The sequence below is a fragment of the Lissotriton helveticus genome, chromosome 12, assembly GCF_964261635.1.
Source record: "Lissotriton helveticus chromosome 12, aLisHel1.1, whole genome shotgun sequence".
NCBI lineage: Eukaryota > Metazoa > Chordata > Amphibia > Caudata > Salamandridae > Lissotriton > Lissotriton helveticus.
Window position 1 is genome coordinate 586136486 of NC_136073.1, and position 19905 is coordinate 586156390.

The following is a 19905-nucleotide window of genomic DNA, read 5'->3' on the forward strand; positions in this document are numbered from 1 at the left end:
CCTGAAAGGTACGGGTGATTCAGAACCTCAGGTTGGGGTCTTCATCAGGACGTGAGGGATAACAGGAGCGCCTATAAATAATGCGGAAATAATGAATGTATCTAATAATCCTATATACTGATTAATGCACTCGAAATGGGGTGAAAAGTTACCTACTTCGCATGCGGCCCGTGTGGGCCTACAGCATTGGGACCTTCCAAGGTTCCTTAATGGTGCGATAAGCCTGTAATTAAGTAAAGGGGTATAGTTACAATGGGCTGGCCCACCTGGGGATGAGGCACCAGTGTAACACATAAATCAAAAGCAAAGGGGGAGCACTTACTGGGAGCTTTTCATAAACTCGTTCGATTACGTGGGATTCTGTGGTCCACTGGACCGGCCGGTCCGTGGTGGAATGCCGTGTGTCTCTGAAAATGAAGTAGAGCATCAATCTCAATGCTTGTGATGAATCAATGTTAAAGCGCCTAAAGCCACAGGGGATTGCTTTATAAAAAGCGCGGTTACCAGTGAAAAAGCCATATGTCACGGAAGATAAGTCTCAATGCTTCGGGTAAATCAATGTTAAAGCACCCAAAGCCACAGGGGATTGCTTTATAACAAGCGCGGTTTAAAGCGTGTAAAGCGAAAAGGCCATCATCCAATCCATGTATACAATAGCCAAAAGGTATAGGTACGGGGTGGCCCGGAGCGCCCGACATGGTGTGGGCAGTGTCTAGGAGGGCACTGACTCGCTCCGCCGATAGTGATAAAACTAAGACGCGACTGTTGAAAATGCGTTTAAAAATGAGAAACCGCAACTACGGAGTTAAAGACTCTCCGTCAGTTCTGTAGTGCGTCGTAAAAGCGCTTCATTTTAGATTTGCGCGCAGAGCTGTGGGCCCAGGGGGAGATGGAATGCGGCAGGGGCTCACCTAATTTTTCGCAGCGCTAGTCCGTGTCTTGCCTCTCCTCTGGCTGTCAGCAGTGAAAGGAGCCGCCTCGAGGTGCCGGCGCTAAATGCTGCTTGGGGGCTCGCCCTGCTCTAGCCAATCAGCAGCGAGTGGCCCAGGGAGTTGGGAAAAAGAGTTCTACTTTCTGCTGTGAGGGGATGGATATTCCGGTGCAGTCAAACATGGAGAAAGCTTGTGGGTTAGCTTCCGACTACTTATTATGCAAAAGATATGACAGAGTCCGTAGTGCACGGGTAATCTTGCTGCAATGTCCCACGTGGGGAAAACTCGTAAGTGACCAAGGGGCAGCAGGGCTCAAAATGTGCAAATACAAAACCACAGTAAACAAGTATTCACATAAATCACTAGGGAGACACAGCTCGGTTTCATCATTCCTCGGTGAAATGCAGAAGTGGTATACAATTCTGTGCTAGCAATGCATGTCGTTACCATTTGGGTTACAAGTAGAGGAGACATGTATGTGCCTAAGGGCTTTATGTCCGAGTCGACTAGTGATTTTAGACAAAAGGCTACAACACAGCCAGAGCCAAGACAGCAATTCTTGTATACAGACATTTATAACATGTACATTAGATCAAGTGCAGTAACCCAATACCTATACACATCATTTATCGCATTTTATAATATGTTTGCCCCAGAGTAACCCAGTATACACAACAATGGCGTACTGTGTGGGTATGTGAAAACGTCATCATTACAGCCTAGACTCAGGCAGCAAGTTGCTGGTTCAATCCGGATCTAGAAGGGCCATCTGGGAGAAAGTGGTTTCCAGTTCATTAAGGCCCCGTTGCACAGAGTCAAAAGATTGCATCCATTTGCATTCACGCACATTGAGGATAGAATTGAGATTACCACCCCGTGGGCCCAACGTAATTTTCTCAATGACCACCCACTTGAGTGATTCAGGTGTATGTGAGTGCTCCTGGAAATGCTCTACAAGAGGGGCTCCCACTGTTTTACACCTTATTCTGCTGCAGTGTTGTAGCACACGATTCTTTATCTTTTGTCTAGTCTGGCCTATGTATATCATTCCACAGGGGCAAAAGATTGCATAAATCACCCCCTCGGTGTTGCAATTCGTGAAAGTTTTCAAGGGCACAGTCAGACCATTGTGTGTTACTGTTCTAGTCTCTAGGCATAGTGGGCAGGCCTTGCAGCTTCCGCATTTGTGGTTGCCCAGAATGGCAGGAAGGTTCCACATTGATTGTATCGTAGGGGCTGTCGAGCTGTCCAACATGGAGCAAACTACAGAGTCTCTAATGCTCTTTGCTTTTCTGAAAGCATGCATTGGTAGATTGGGCATCTGGAGGATCTTGGATACAATATTCCAGTATTTGTTCACGATCCGGCGTACTGCATTACTTTTGCTGCAGTAGGTGGTCACACAGATCATCCTGTCATCCAACGGTTGGCGCACCTTCGGTGTCAGCAAGGAGTCTCTATCACTAAACCATGCCCTTTTCCGTGCCCTCTTGACCAGTCTCTTCGGGTATCCTCTTTCGATGAGTCGGAGGATGAGTTCATCGGATTCATGAAAGTAATCATCTTTCATCGTGCAGTTCCTCCGAATCCTGAGGAACTGTCCGAATGGTAGGTTGTCCCGAAGCGCCCTGGTGTGATGGCTGGAGTACTGCAGCAGAGTATTTCTTTCTGTCGGCTTTCTGTACAGGGTGGTAAAGAGGACTCCCTCACTTTCTTTAATGGTTATATCTAGAAAGTCAATAGATTCATTACTGCAGGTGCTGGTGAACTGGATGTCACTTGATTGAGTGTTGAGCCAGTGCGTAAAGGCCTCCAGTTCTTGCTTGTCGCCTTCCCATATTATCAGTATATCGTCAATATACCGACGATACTCCAAAATTTTCTCATGGTATGGATTGTTTGGACAGAGAACCCTATGTTGTTCATACTCGTTCATATAGAGTATTGCCAGATCTGGGGCAAAGGCCGCCCCCATAGCTACTCCTTTCATCTGCATGAAAAAATCATCTTGAAATATAAAAAAGTTTTTGGTCATAGCAATCTCAAGTAAATCAGAGATAAATTCGGTTGGGACTTCCGCTGGTTGTGGACGGGATTCCAAGGCCCTTCGTATGGTTGTCAAGGCCGGTTCTTGGGGAATGCTTGTGTATAAGGACACGATGTCCATGGTTACCAATAGTTGTTTCTGTTTGTCAAATGGGCGTTGGTCTATCAGGTTGATCACCTGCATCGTGTCTCTCAAATAAGTGGTGGTGGCTTCTGCCAAGGGCTTCAGGAAAACATCAATGTATTTGCAGAGGGGCTCGAGGATGGACCCACACCCTGATATAATCGGTCTTCCTGGTGGTTTAGTGGGGTTCTTGTGGACTTTGGGTAGAACGTAAATCGTTGGTATACGTGGTTGGTCCACATTCAGGTAAGCATGTTCTTTCTCAGAGAGGAAACCGGCTTCCTTTGCTTTGGCCGTGATTGCGACGATCTGGCGTCTGATCTCGTTGGTGGGGTTGGTTGCCAGGCGCCGATAACTCACATTGTCCCTCAGCTGCGAGTATATCTCCTGTTTGTAGTCCTCCGTCCCCATGATGACGATTGCTTCGCCTTTGTCCGCCGGCTTGATAACCAGCGATTTGTTGTTTTTAAGGCCATCCAGTGCTGCCCTTTCGTTCTTAGAGATGTTGTGTCTTACGTATGGCCTCTCCTTCCACATCTTTAGTACGTCGCTCATCACAAGGCTTTCGTACGTCAGAATACGATGGTTAGTCATGGCAGTGTGGGGTGTGAAGGTGGAGGGCGGCCGTAGGTTAGTGAACGATCTGGATTGAGTGAATGGCTTATTCAGGAAATAACCTCGTAGGCGGACCTTCCGGAAGAATCTGGTCAATTCCGTTTTGATGGTGAAGAGATTCCCTTGTGAAGTTGGGACGAAAGAGAGGCCCTTACTCAGGACTGCTGTCTCTGCAGGAGAGAGTATCTGCTGAGATAAATTCATAATGGGGCTTGATCTGGTTACCAGCGGTAAGTCTTCCTCCGTGTGCTGATTTCCCCGTGGTTGGCCTGCTGGAATCTCACCTGCTTGCTGATGTTGCTGTAGCCTTGCTGCCTCGAGTCGTCCCAGTTCTGAGGGTCCTGACCTCTGTTCGGTCGTCTGTTCCATCCACCGCCTCTCCCTCGGGGAGGTCTCCATGTGTCGTTCTCTAAAAAAGGTTGTTGTTGTCTGTTGGAGGGATCCTGCGCTGGTTGGTACCATTGCTCTTGGTTTTGGTAGTTGCTTGGTCCAGCCGTCTCGTTATCACTTCCTCCACTGTACGAGGAGTCTGAGAAATTGGTGTATCGTCTCCCTCCTCGTTGGCCACCCCGGTATCCTCCTCTGCCTCTGTAGAAAAAACGCCCCTGAGTATCTTGCTTGAAATAATCCTCAGCTAGGTAGGGGTAAGTTTTTTTCTTGTTGTAGTATTGTATGTCATTTGCTAATTTCTCCAATTTTTTGTTTTGAGTTTCAACATCAAAGTCTTTTAATGTTTTATTAAGGCGGTCAAGGGTGTCTTTCGCGCTCACAAATGCTGAATGACTAGCAATCTCCTCCTTTAGTTTTGCAATTTCCTTGCTTAACTGTTCCACCTGGTCTCGTGCGGTTTCGACTCCTAGGACCATCCAGTGGCGGGAACAGTTATTCGCCACAAAACTAAAGCCCTCCTTGAATTTTGGATCATCCACAAAGATTGCCGGCTCGTTGCGGACCTGCAATCCCGTGGGTATGACGTTGGCCCTGAGGTATCCACTTTTAATTGAGGGCTCTATCATGCTTCAGTCTGAAACCCTCTCTTACACTGAGGATCACATTAGAGAGCTAATCGGGGGAGACACCGGGACAGCTTTTCTCTCAACCAACACTACTACAGTTGATTTCTCACTTAATGAGAAAATCAATAAACTCGAGCGTCTCGAGAAGAAATTAGTGCGCACCAAACTACATGGCCATCTGCTCACTGGATACCTCAGGGCCAACGTCATACCCACGGGATTGCAGGTCCGCAACGAGCCGGCAATCTTTGTGGATGATCCAAAATTCAAGGAGGGCTTTAGTTTTGTGGGGAATAACTGTTCCCGCCACTGGATGGTCCTAGGAGTCGAAACCGCACGAGACCAGGTGGAACAGTTAAGCAAGGAAATTGCAGAACTAAAGGAGGAGATTGCTAGTCATTCAGCATTTGTGAGCGCGAAAGACACCCTTGACCGCCTTAATAAAACATTAAAAGACTTTGATGTTGAAACTCAAAACAAAAAATTGGAGAAATTAGCAAAGGACATACAATACTACAACAAGAAAAAAACTTACCCCTACCTAGCTGAGGATTATTTCAAGCAAGATACTCAGGGGCGTTTTTTCTACAGAGGCAGAGGAGGATACCGGGGTGGCCAACGAGGAGGGAGACGATACACCAATTTCTCAGACTCCTCGTACAGTGGAGGAAGTGATAACGAGACGGCTGGACCAAGCAACTACCAAAACCAAGAGCAATGGTACCAACCAGCGCAGGATCCCTCCAACAGACAACAACAACCTTTTTTAGAGAACGACACATGGAGACCTCCCCGAGGGAGAGGCGGTGGATGGAACAGACGACCGAACAGAGGTCAGGACCCTCAGAACTGGGACGACTCGAGGCAGCAAGGCTACAGCAACATCAGCAAGCAGGTGAGATTCCAGCAGGCCAACCACGGGGAAATCAGCACACGGAGGAAGACTTACCGCTGGTAACCAGATCAAGCCCCATTATGAATTTATCTCAGCAGATACTCTCTCCTGCAGAGACAGCAGTCCTGAGTAAGGGCCTCTCTTTCGTCCCAACTTCACAAGGGAATCTCTTCACCATCAAAACGGAATTGACCAGATTCTTCCGGAAGGTCCGCCTACGAGGTTATTTCCTGAATAAGCCATTCACTCAATCCAGATCGTTCACTAACCTACGGCCGCCCTCCACCTTCACACCCCACACTGCCATGACTAACCATCGTATTCTGACGTACGAAAGCCTTGTGATGAGCGACGTACTAAAGATGTGGAAGGAGAGGCCATACGTAAGACACAACATCTCTAAGAACGAAAGGGCAGCACTGGATGGCCTTAAAAACAACAAATCGCTGGTTATCAAGCCGGCGGACAAAGGCGGAGCAATCGTCATCATGGGGACGGAGGACTACAAACAGGAGATACACTCGCAGCTGAGGGACAATGTGAGTTATCGGCGCCTGGCAACCAACCCCACCAACGAGATCAGACGCCAGATCGTCGCAATCACGGCCAAAGCAAAGGAAGCCGGTTTCCTCTCTGAGAAAGAACATGCTTACCTGAATGTGGACCAACCACGTATACCAACGATTTACGTTCTACCCAAAGTCCACAAGAACCCCACTAAACCACCAGGAAGACCGATTATATCAGGGTGTGGGTCCATCCTCGAACCCCTCTGCAAATACATTGATGTTTTCCTGAAGCCCTTGGCAGAAGCCACCACCACTTATTTGAGAGACACGATGCAGGTGATCAACCTGATAGACCAACGCCCATTTGACAAACAGAAACAACTATTGGTAACCATGGACATCGTGTCCTTATACACAAGCATTCCCCAAGAACCGGCCTTGACAACCATACGAAGGGCCTTGGAATCCCGTCCACAACCAGCGGAAGTCCCAACCGAATTTATCTCTGATTTACTTGAGATTGCTATGACCAAAAACTTTTTTATATTTCAAGATGATTTTTTCATGCAGATGAAAGGAGTAGCTATGGGGGCGGCCTTTGCCCCAGATCTGGCAATACTCTATATGAACGAGTATGAACAACATAGGGTTCTCTGTCCAAACAATCCATACCATGAGAAAATTTTGGAGTATCGTCGGTATATTGACGATATACTGATAATATGGGAAGGCGACAAGCAAGAACTGGAGGCCTTTACGCACTGGCTCAACACTCAATCAAGTGACATCCAGTTCACCAGCACCTGCAGTAATGAATCTATTGACTTTCTAGATATAACCATTAAAGAAAGTGAGGGAGTCCTCTTTACCACCCTGTACAGAAAGCCGACAGAAAGAAATACTCTGCTGCAGTACTCCAGCCATCACACCAGGGCGCTTCGGGACAACCTACCATTCGGACAGTTCCTCAGGATTCGGAGGAACTGCACGATGAAAGATGATTACTTTCATGAATCCGATGAACTCATCCTCCGACTCATCGAAAGAGGATACCCGAAGAGACTGGTCAAGAGGGCACGGAAAAGGGCATGGTTTAGTGATAGAGACTCCTTGCTGACACCGAAGGTGCGCCAACCGTTGGATGACAGGATGATCTGTGTGACCACCTACTGCAGCAAAAGTAATGCAGTACGCCGGATCGTGAACAAATACTGGAATATTGTATCCAAGATCCTCCAGATGCCCAATCTACCAATGCATGCTTTCAGAAAAGCAAAGAGCATTAGAGACTCTGTAGTTTGCTCCATGTTGGACAGCTCGACAGCCCCTACGATACAATCAATGTGGAACCTTCCTGCCATTCTGGGCAACCACAAATGCGGAAGCTGCAAGGCCTGCCCACTATGCCTAGAGACTAGAACAGTAACACACAATGGTCTGACTGTGCCCTTGAAAACTTTCACGAATTGCAACACCGAGGGGGTGATTTATGCAATCTTTTGCCCCTGTGGAATGATATACATAGGCCAGACTAGACAAAAGATAAAGAATCGTGTGTTACAACACTGCAGCAGAATAAGGTGCAAAACAGTGGGAGCCCCTCTTGTAGAGCATTTCCAGGAGCACTCACATACACCTGAATCACTCAAGTGGGTGGTCATTGAGAAAATTACGTTGGGCCCACGGGGTGGTAATCTCAATTCTATCCTCAATGTGCGTGAATGCAAATGGATGCAATCTTTTGACTCTGTGCAACGGGGCCTTAATGAACTGGAAACCACTTTCTCCCAGATGGCCCTTCTAGATCCGGATTGAACCAGCAACTTGCTGCCTGAGTCTAGGCTGTAATGATGACGTTTTCACATACCCACACAGTACGCCATTGTTGTGTATACTGGGTTACTCTGGGGCAAACATATTATAAAATGCGATAAATTATGTGTATAGGTATTGGGTTACTGCACTTGATCTAATGTACATGTTATAAATGTCTGCATACAAGAATTGCTGTCTTGGCTCTGGCTGTGTTGTAGCCTTTTGTCTAAAATCACTAGTCGACTCGGACATAAAGCCCTTAGGCACATACATGTCTCCTCTACTTGTAACCCAAATGGTAACGACATGCATTGCTAGCACAGAATTGTATACCACTTCTGCATTTCACCGAGGAATGATGAAACCGAGCTGTGTCTCCCTAGTGATTTATGTGAATACTTGTTTACTGTGGTTTTGTATTTGCACATTTTGAGCCCTGCTGCCCCTTGGTCACTTACGAGTTTTCCCCACGTGGGACATTGCAGCAAGATTACCCGTGCACTACGGACTCTGTCATATCTTTTGCATAATAAGTAGTCGGAAGCTAACCCACAAGCTTTCTCCATGTTTGACTGCACCGGAATATCCATCCCCTCGCAGCAGACAGTAGAACTCTTTTTCCCAACTCCCTGGGCCACTCGCTGCTGATTGGCTAGAGCAGGGCGAGCCCCCAAGCAGCATTTAGCGCCGGCACCTCGAGGCGGCTCCTTTCACTGCTGACAGCCAGAGGAGAGGCAAGACACGGACTAGCGCTGCGAAAAATTAGGTGAGCCCCTGCCGCATTCCATCTCCCCCTGGGCCCACAGCTCTGCGCGCAAATCTAAAATGAAGCGCTTTTACGACGCACTACAGAACTGACGGAGAGTCTTTAACTCCGTAGTTGCGGTTTCTCATTTTTAAACGCATTTTCAACAGTCGCGTCTTAGTTTTATCACTATCGGCGGAGCGAGTCAGTGCCCTCCTAGACACTGCCCACACCATGTCGGGCGCTCCGGGCCACCCCGTACCTATACCTTTTGGCTATTGTATACATGGATTGGATGATGGCCTTTTCGCTTTACACGCTTTAAACCGCGCTTGTTATAAAGCAATCCCCTGTGGCTTTGGGTGCTTTAACATTGATTTACCCGAAGCATTGAGACTTATCTTCCGTGACATATGGCTTTTTCACTGGTAACCGCGCTTTTTATAAAGCACTCCCCTGTGGCTTTAGGCGCTTTAACATTGATTCATCACAAGCATTGAGATTGATGCTCTACTTCATTTTCAGAGACACACGGCATTCCACCACGGACCGGCCGGTCCAGTGGACCACAGAATCCCACGTAATCGAACGAGTTTATGAAAAGCTCCCAGTAAGTGCTCCCCCTTTGCTTTTGATTTATGTGTTACACTGGTGTCTCATCCCCAGGTGGGCCAGCCCATTGTAACTATACCCCTTTACTTAATTACAGGCTTATCGCACCATTAAGGAACCTTGGAAGGTCCCAATGCTGTAGGCCCACACGGGCCGCATGCGAAGTAGGTAACTTTTCACCCCATTTCGAGTGCATTAATCAGTATATAGGATTATTAGATACATTCTTTATTTCCGCATTATTTATAGGCGCTCCTGTTATCCCTCACGTCCTGATGAAGACCCCAACCTGAGGTTCTGAATCACCCGTACCTTTCAGGGGTCGAAACGTCGACTACCGTTACTGTTCACTGCTCCAAACATAGGACTTAATAATGGATGACTACGGAACCTATGTTTGAGATTGTTTTGGAACCCTTGGATCTGTATATAGACTGTAAAGGCTTTTCACTCCTCACTGTGATTTTAACTCAGTCACACCACCTTTACCCGGTCCCCACCTTCACCCCCACTTACCCATCCCTTCTAAATACCTTTTCTCTATGCACCTTGAGCGCGTTGACACACTTTTGAAATTCATCCATTGTTTAGAAATGTGCTGCTTCTAAGGTTGTATTGCTAATGCATTAATTGCAATATCCTCTACCGTATGGGTTGAAATTTATGCAGTTCATAATATAAGATGTGCTAAATAAATATGCACCGAATATATTGACCTGTTTTTCGTTTTCAAGTGACATTTGTACCTTTGATAGAATGAAAGCATTTCACTGAGAAAATAAGTGACACTTTGAGATTATTCCTATTGTTCATATCAGACTCCGACCACTTATACATGTACTTGTAATTAAAGCACAGCAGCTCACAGTCTATAGTGGTGGCATACGTTCCTATGATTAGGGCACTACAGTAGAGGAAACCACCACAGCCCATCCAACTAAGGCACAGCTACAATGAAAGCTGGGCTTGCCACTTTTGGTCTATTCTCCACCTGCAAAACAATCCCTCTAAGATGAAGGGGGAGCCCTATCGCAATTCTGGACCCAGTCTCTTACTCCACATCCCTTTTAGACTATGAGCCTCATTTAGAGGTGGACTTATTGAGACAACTGCCAGAAATTGGCAGACATACCATGATCCACCTCTCACAACCTCCGCTGCCTCAATTAGAGGCTGCGAAATGGTGGTTTTCAAATCACCAAGCCGGTGCTGGGTCTGCCATTTAGTAAATCCTTGTGGAGGAGCTGACACCATTACACATCTCCCCGCATCAGTCTGATTTTTTTCTGTCTGGGTCTGCCTAAGAAGCTCCCGCCGTTGAAGAGGGAGGTGCTTCTGGGGATCAGAGTCCATCAGCACAGATGCAACCTAGTCATGACCTTTTCTCTGTTTTAGGGTGAATTAGCTCAGCAATCTGGAGACATTGCCAACCTTGAGAGCATGCACATCCTTCTGCTAGGGTTGACCCTTATCATCATCATCATATAACTTTATTTCGATCACAGAGATCATAAGAAGTACAAAGCACAGCACAAGGTAAGACAATATAAGAGATCAAAACTGGTATTAAAAGAGAACAAGGCTTCCGTAAATTACAGTTTAAAAGATACAAAAAAGATTAAAAGAATTCTTACAATACATTTAGAGCGTTTAATTCATAGTGCATGCCAGTATTTGGCCAAGCCACAAACTATTACCCTACGGGTACAAGTATATAAGATTCTCAATACCTCAAGGTAATGGCCAGGACCAATTCATTTACACATAGAAATAATCCACTTGCCCCTCAAGATTTTATAGTGGGGACAAAAAAATAACAGATGGACTATAGATTTTGAACTGTCTTTGCAAGATGGAAAAAGATCGTCAGAGGAAACATTTGGGTGCCACTTGATACAAAGTAATTTGGTGGGTAAAATCCTGTATCGAAATTGTATAAATAGTTAGCGTGGGGGACAATTTCATCAATATCTAAAAGACTTTAAAAGCCGGTCGCTTATTTACAAACCCCTCGCGTCGCCGATGCGTCACTTTTTATATGGCAATAAGTGACGCACCACCGGCGCACGGGCTTGTAAATAAGCCCCCCCGTTATTTTTCCACGTTGGCACATGCATTTAAAGCACAACATGCAAAATGAAAACACATCAAAAGAATTTTAGCTTTATCTACACTATTTCTAAATGGCGTGAGTCCGAAAATAGAGGGACTTTGGCAGCTGGTTAGATGTTTTCAGTATCATGGATTGTGTGATTGTAGAAATGCTCCCTACTTGCGCAAAGGATCTATGGCTGCATGAGGCCAAGATATACAAGGAATACAGGCAGTGTGCAGGGGAGGCATGGCTAGACTATGATAAGGGTTTCAGGTTTAAGATGCAAGCACACCCAGACATGAAGTGGGCCTGTATACCCTCACTGGTGAATAGCTGCGCTCTGCAAAATCACATAACTTAACATTTGTTTTCTGGAAGTGATTTAAGAAGTTTGCAGTGCTCGCCTAGACCCTAGTACTGGGTCATCTATGACTGTATAGCAACGTCAACCAATGGTGTTGTGTTGCAGACATCCTCAGAACAGTTGCTGGCCAAGAGGAGGAGGACACCGTGCCAGCTTGATGAAGTCTGTTGTCTGATGATTAGGTTCTGCTTGGTATAGAGCACAAGTGCTTGTCCACTTGAGTTTCTCATTTGCTTATGTCATGTTCAAAGTGGGTAAGGAATGAGTTGTATGTGTGTGTGTGTATTTGTGTGTCTGTGTGTTTTTGTGTGCGTGCGTGGTGAGTGTGTGTGTGGAGGGAGGGGGGTGCTGTGTTCCAAATTTTTTGAAATGGGTTCCTTTTAAGATATCTAGTAAGGAGAGAGGTGTACGTTTACTCTGCATTTAAGACCTTCCGCATGGTGTACATTGCCAGTCATGCAGTTTGCCGTATTTATGTTCAAACAGTTTATGGAAACAGTTGTCGCTTAGCCTGAGATCTTCCAGTAGCCTCCGGACCCTGCCTTCTAATGATTCGAAGATCTCCAAAGGAGGTCCTACCCCAGGATAACGAATATTCTACATGCGATCATCTAGCAATAACCTTTTTGACAGGTTCTTCAACTTTTAAAGGGTGTCTTCATACCTGCATGACATTATTTTGCCGTATGAGGTTGGGGAAGTGAAGCCGGGATTTGGAAAAGATAAATGGAAGAGTCACCCCTGCCTAGATTCAAATCTGTATTATAAAGAACAAAGGTCCTTAGCACTTGAGAAGTCAAAGAAATAATAATTGTAACCTGGGTTATTCCCACGCACTGATCACCAATAGACACTCCCTATGCAACAATACACCATCTCACCACTCCAAGATGGCGGCTATCCTCAGCAATCTAGCCTACCCCTCGTCGTTCTCTACTACCTACGTGACTAGCCTACCCCTCGTCATCACCCACGCGACCAGCCCTCCACTGTCCCGGGTAATTTAAGCAACTCACGCTTAGTGTAACCCTGTGGCTGCGATCTGGCAGAGCACACATGGGATTCATTGCCAACGGGGAGACACACGCATATCGCTGCAGTCTCCACCACTTAAACAAGGTAAGGGGCGCCCCAACCGCTGCGAGACCCAAGAGTACTTTACTCAGCACACCCCTCCCTAATAATTCATCTCCCAACAGCGACATCTCAAGCGCGTCCATCACCCTGAGAAACGAACCAGCACATCACGCAAGTGCCGGTGCAGAAACCCATCTGAGACCATCTTAGTCTCTATCATAAGGTACAACTCGCCCCTAAGATCATGCCAACTAAACACGGGTCAATCTAGCGGTCACCACTTCTTACTCTCCGATTATGTCCCAACAGCATACGCCCGGCTGTTTCCAGATCTCTGACATGACTGGAACATATTGCTCTCATCATGGGTAAGCCGGCACACCCCTTACCACATTAGGCCCCCCAGCTACCGATCTTCACTCTAAATCTGGATGACTGCGCGCACTTTGCTCAGACCACATGAATCACTCGATGTGTGGACGCAGGTTGTCCGTTATTTTGTAGACGCATATGCGGCAATATTACACCCGTTGTATGACTGCACGAACGCTAACAAGACCACTGTATGTGCGAAATTGCCTTTACCTCGAACTGTGCTCCACAAACCACATTCCTTGCATGAGTGCACCTATGCTGCCCGTGGGCTGTATATATTTACGAAGGTCACTCCTGAAATCACTACCTAATTAGCATGTCATGAAAACACACTCGGCATGGTCTTTTTACGATTAGTTTGTAATCACCGAATGTATAGCATGGTATGCTGATTCCGAATACACTGGTTACCAATGTATATAATTGTGTGTACTATTGTCAGTAAGTTTTCATAACTCAGCCACCGGTTGTTTTTTCTTTCCCTATTTCTCCCTAACAGGCGGTTTTAAATTGTTAAATACCAGGCAAATGTAAATATTGTCAGTCCTGATGATAATCCCAGTTTATTTAGAGCAAAGGGATCGAAACATCGACTTCTTCTAGTGTCTCCACAACTTACCATTGTGTATAATTCTGTTGTGGGTAGCACTTTGGCAATACTTCTAAACTCATACACTGACTTGAAAGTGGCCATTTTTGCTCAGCCTTTGCCTGTAACGTTTGCATTTTGTATGTGTCCCTTCCCCAGTATTTCCCTCCCGAGTACGGTACAGGACTGTGCCCTACTACAAACCAATGTTTTGATATCTTTTGTTCTCAGTTATGTGATTATCTAAAAAATAAAAATCCTGGTCCGGCTGGACATAGGAGTAATATAGCTACCTATCAAGGTCTATATTTTATTATTTCTTTGACTTCTCAAGTGCTAAGGACCTTTGTTCTTTATACTATAAACTTGCTTCCCGTGGTCCTCAGCCAATTTTTTCGGGTCCCCTTGTTTCACTAAAAAGTAGATTCAAATCTGTGTCCTTCAGGCCTCTGGATGAAGACTTCTATTATTGATGTCACTTACAGGCTTAATGGTAATAGGGAATCTGCTTGTAAGGCTTCTCTGCTCTTATCTTATAACCGCAGCGGTTTTAGGCCCTAAGCTGCATTCTTAGGTCCTATTTCTGGTTTGGCATGTAAAATGTTAATAATGCCAAAACACTGAGTTTTATCCTCAGTAACTAGCTTAACCTTCAGATACAAATCTCAGGTACGGTAAGAGCGTTAGCCACCGATTTTGTCTGGAGCATTAGACGGCTCATTCCATAACAGGATTTTAAGTCAGTAGTACAGACACTGGTTTTCTTCTTTCCAAACTTGACTTTAGGAAGTGCTCCCCTCCAGAGTGCCAAATGTTCATTTGGCTCCCCTCAGAACAGTGCTTCAAGCAGAAACATGATTTGTTACAGGCTAAAACAAATCTGACCACATATCTTCAATCTGCATGCTCCTCAGTGGCTCCCCATTGAAGCTAGAGGTCAATTCAAGATTGCTAGCATCCCTCACAAATGCCTTTATAGCTCCTCTCCTTCCTATCGGACAAAAAGCTGAACATTTAATGTGCTCAAGTGGGATTGAGCAATTCAAAATTCGAGAGCCTCCCACATACAGACACGAACATCATATGAAACAAGCCTCATTTGGGAGTCGAAAAGGGAATTGGTACTCTGCTGCCATCCCTATGCTAGACCATATGTCCCGCCATCTTTAAAAAAGCATTGGCATAGCCAATAGGTCTCGTCTTTGGGACCTTATAAGTATTTAGTAATGCAGAACAATGTCCTTAGTGCAACTACATCAACTGTTGCATGACTAAACACTTATAAGGTCCCAAAAGCGAGACTTATTGGCTATGCCAATGCTTGTTTCCTCAGGAGGAAGGATTCTGAGGTGGCCCTAAGCGCACAAAGAGGCCTGGCTTTACTGTGGGCGGATCCAGCACAGTGTTTTATGTACTCCGAGTGTGGAGTTTGCCTGCAGTTTTCCTCTTGCCCACACTGAAGCCTTTCTGATTCTTCAGGCGCGTTAAGTCTTCCTAATGAAACAATTAGAGTCGTCCTGCTGCAGAGCGCGGGAAGGCTGGTGCCACTGTCGCGAGCTCCTAAAATGTCTCTTAACGCTTTAATTGTTTTGTTTTTCTCCAGAGATACTGCACGGAAACCTTGCGTGTGTGGGGTGAGGACGGAGGTTTTTTCAACCTTTTCACTGCGAAAAGTAACCAAGATGCTTGGGGTGTGCAATGGGCCTACTGGTTCATTAGCCGGGACGAGCCGGGGCTCTAACGATGACTTGATGCCCACTAGAGTGCCAAGGCGAGCTGCCCACATGTGTGAAGCCATGCGGGCCCGAGCGGTCTGGCTGTGCACTGGAAGGCTGTCAGATCATTACGACGCCTCCCACTCCCCGCCAACGCCTGCGAGAGGCGCGCTTGCACCCATTAGGCCGCTAATCGCATCCTGCCAGCGAATGGCCTGTACCCGCTGCTCATGAGAACTGACAAGGTCAGGGCGTCAGATGGTTCCAGCTTCATTCCTTGGACCTCTGTGAGGCGCCATAACGCCTGCAGAGGGGCCGCCATCGCTTCTTCGCTGCGGACTTGCTGCCTGCTCTTCCCAGCTCCAGGCAGCTGGCCAGCTCACGGACTCCTGCCTCGCACATCATGCGGACTTGCTGCCGGCTCTTCTCAGCTCCAGGCAGTTGGCCATGGCAAGCTCGCGGACTCCTGCCTCGCCCATCAATCTAAGAGTCACTGGATACATCCCCCGCCAGGCAATGTTCTCAACAGACACGAGAACAGCAGAAAGAATGGCAGGAAAACGCAATGATCGAAGTGCACGTATTGGGGGTTGGGCATGCTGAATATAGGGTCTGGGCAAGCATGAGTATGTACCTGTTGACTACATCATTTTATTTTATGTCCTTTACCAATGGGGTACATTTCAGTTTTCATTTCTAACCAGCAACTATTAGAATGAGAAACTATTCAGAATGTATAGCTAGCCAGCAAACTAACTATATATGTACCTTCACTGATAACGTCTTAAAAGGAAAAGGCACACTATAGACATTTAAATCATAGCATTGCCAGCCTCGTTTGAGACTCACTGTAACACGCATAGTCTGAGTATGGGTGCCGCCATTTCATAAGAAGCCAGGGTCGATGTCAGGCTTCCGGTAGCACTGGGTCTCTCAAACATGATACAACCACGGACAGCTGCGACCCGCGTTTACGAGACTTTCTGATGAACACGGACCATGGCGAACTCAGCATGCACCACAGTGAACTCAATGTGGACCAAAGCTGAAATCTCTCTTTGGAGGACCAGTCTGATACACACAAACCATTGCCTAGGGGAGCATAGGAAATCTCGCAAGAAACTTAAAACTAAAAGTAGCTTTTTACATTGGCCTGGGGCTGAACAGGACCTCTCCTTCTCATTTGTTTGATGTTTGGTTTTCTAACGATTAGTGAAAGCAGTGCTAATTTTGTATATTCATACTTTATTCATATAATGATTTGGGATTTTCATTATTTAAAGACGCCTTCCCCCTCACTGAAATGTCACCTCGGAATACAAAAAATACAAGTATTGGCCGCGCGGCCGTAAAAGTAAAGCTGCGCGGCCGCGAAATGAAATAAAAAAAACAAAAAAAGAGTAGTGACCCGAGTGGTGCGCACGCGCGTCACCGCAAGTGCTATCTTGCCGGCCACCAGCTTGCTATTACACGCATGCGCACGCACTCTTGTGCGCGTGATAGTAAGCTGGTCGCCAGGAAAGTAGCACTTTTCAAAGCAGCTACTAAATGTCTCGGCCAGGCCAGCGCATGCGCTCGATCAGGCCGAGACCTAAAAAGGAACTGTAAAGCCTTCTATTTGAAAGTCACGTGGTCTAAAACCTGCTCACCTTTTCTATCTGAATGACATCCGGGCTATGGCCATGAACGCTTCTGCTCAGCTTCCACTCTCAGACCCTTCTACCTGACTGACCGTCTGATAATTCCTTGTGCTCAACGGGGATCGAAAAACTCCAAATCCGATTTCTGAGAGCCTCCTCAAAGTACTGCCATCCAATCCTAATTTTAATTGAGGTCTTGCTGCACTGAAGTGGGAAGCCTGAAGCTGTGGTATCTAAACACTGAGGGACTACAGAACAGATTGTATTTACTTGAACTGGCTTCTGCCAAAAATTACGAAGTCGATTCGCCCCACATCTCTAGGACATCTTTATCTAACAATGCAAAGCAACCTTGAAATGCAATCTATTCCTAATCAAAAGTGACGTAAGAGCCTTACACCACAAACAGAACGAGAATGACACTTTATGTAAAGGCAACACGTTCCAAGGTAAAAATAAATATTTCCACCAAGGTGCTTGAAATCAAGATTCGGTAATGCCAGTCAAAAGGCTTTCATGGCTAAAATATTCATAGCGTCTGGTATGTCTTTTTCCACTTTTGATTAATGTGTATAATGTGTTTCCATTTCATTATGCTGATTGTTTTCTAGCACTTCGTCAATGGGTTCTGTGGAGTTGCCCTTTTCCTACTCAACCAGTACCTGCAAGGTCTTGATAGGATAAAAAGGCCCCAGGTTAAATTATGGTCTCTGTCTCTCATCAACTTTTTGTTCTCCTGAATTTCCCTGTTTGGATCTAGTTCTCCTTCCCCTCCATCCCCTCTTCTAACCCAATCCATGATGTACTTACATCCAGTCTCCTCCCATCCATTACTCTTTACACTACTATGCAAGCGAGACCCCACCTTCCTTCCCTACAGTGTTCCATGGCTGATTTTGTTCTGGCTGCCCTCCACCGCCAGAACTTCTTCCTACGTGGGATTGATCCCAGTAATCCTACACTGCCCAGTTTGCAACTTGTAATTTCCTCCTACGATGAGCCAGCACACACCTCGAAGAGTACACATCCGGGTTACAAATCCAAGTCTCAAGGCTGCCAAACTCATCTCCTACTCTTAGAGGGGATTGTGTGTTTTCCCTATTTCAGCTTTTGCCATATCCACAGTCACACCATGATGCTCCCAGTCTAAGCTATTAACTCCGGCGTGCTCTTAAACACCTCACCCCCATCAAGATCCCAGAAATTATAAGTATATTTTACTCATTTCGTCATCATTCTCCATATTGCTTCCTAGAGCTTTGGGTTTCTTGGGCTTGGGTTCTTCTGAAGCAGAGAGTGATGCCACCTACTCCTCTCACCACAAGAGACACCCGGTGATCAGTATAACAGCTACCAGGCACTGTAATACTGGACAGTGACATGCCACAACGAAGATATAAGTCTATCCGTAGCATGTTATCTGTGGAAGTTAATGCAAGCGTGTCTTAAATGTAGCACAAACAAATTCCAGGAAGATTTGTCACACATAAGCAATAATTGAATGCTTGGCAGCACTCAGAGTACAATTTGTTAGGGGAAATTTCTAACAGTTTGACTATACTCTGAGAATAAAATATGGTTTGTTCTTCGCTGCAGGAACAATTCTTGACAGTGGGCACGACAGTCACATTCTCAATAATCCGATGTCTCTCAAAGGCCTGCCAAATATTTGTAACCAGCACAAGGAGATTCATACCCACTCCCAACAAAGCCAACCAGTGAAAACTCGAAAGTCTATCAGTGATGGAGTCCATTCAGTTCCTGAGAATAAGTTGACATGCTGCTCTGAGGGTGCCCAGTCAACACTGAAACACATAAAGGTAAGTCAAGAACATAATTCAATCACTTTCTGTGCTCTGAATGGAGATCCATGTAGTTTTGGTCTTATTTTAGTGAGTGGTACATGAGGAAGCTCATGTTTCAATAGCTGGTATAGCAGGAGCAATACGATAACACCGGGCTATATAAGGCATACATTTCATAACAGACTAAGGCATTGTTTCACAATGTCAAGTAAATGATCAACTTCTAAAAATAGCAACAATTGCCATTGAGGTAAGTAGTTATAAGCAAATATAGATTTAATAATATTAACTCCAAATCAATGTACATTGATGATATACGTTTCTTCAAAGTATCCAGATATCAAGCTAAGGAAAGTAAATCTATGCATACCTATATATAAATCGGTACATTTGATTTAAATTTAAATTCTTGTCCATAAAACTCTCAATGGACAGGATCCCCATTACCTGGCTAACAAACTGAAAATGTATCAGCCAACAAGAACGCTTCGCTCTGATAATAAACATCTATTAAAAATCCCGAAGGTTCGAACAGTTAAGTACTGCAGTAGATCATTTTCAAAACTAGCTCCCACTCTCTGGAACTCCCTGCCACTGCACCTTCGTACTGAGATAGACCACAAGAAGTTTCGTAGGTCCCTTAAGACTTGGTTATTTTAAATTTACTTTCTTCTCCAGTTATCTTTCGTGTCTACTCCTGGGTTTCGGCAAAGCGCTATGAGACCCTTAGGGGGATATATGCGCTCAACAAGAACCAGTACATAGACAAGAACCAGTACAAATTTACAGTTTGGAAGCAAATGCGATAGAGTACCCTGTCTGCCAGAACCTTGGTCCGCCCGCCTCATTTAGAGATAAGTGGGCCTTACACTTTCTGTCAAGGGAGCTCGTGTTGGCTTTGTTCATCAATGGAAAATGTTCTCCAACACACTTGCA

At 45.7% G+C, this 19905-nt stretch overlaps 1 protein-coding gene across 1 annotated transcript in view; it reads left to right on the forward strand.

The window, feature by feature from the left end:
- SH2D2A (SH2 domain containing 2A) overlaps positions 1-19905 on the forward strand; it is a 277897-nt gene that overhangs the window by 110664 nt on the left and 147328 nt on the right. The window contains exon 2 of the mRNA XM_078671386.1: positions 18761-18984. Within this exon, the coding sequence (XP_078527512.1) occupies positions 18761-18984 (224 nt within the window). The remainder of the gene's footprint in view (positions 1-18760; positions 18985-19905) is intronic.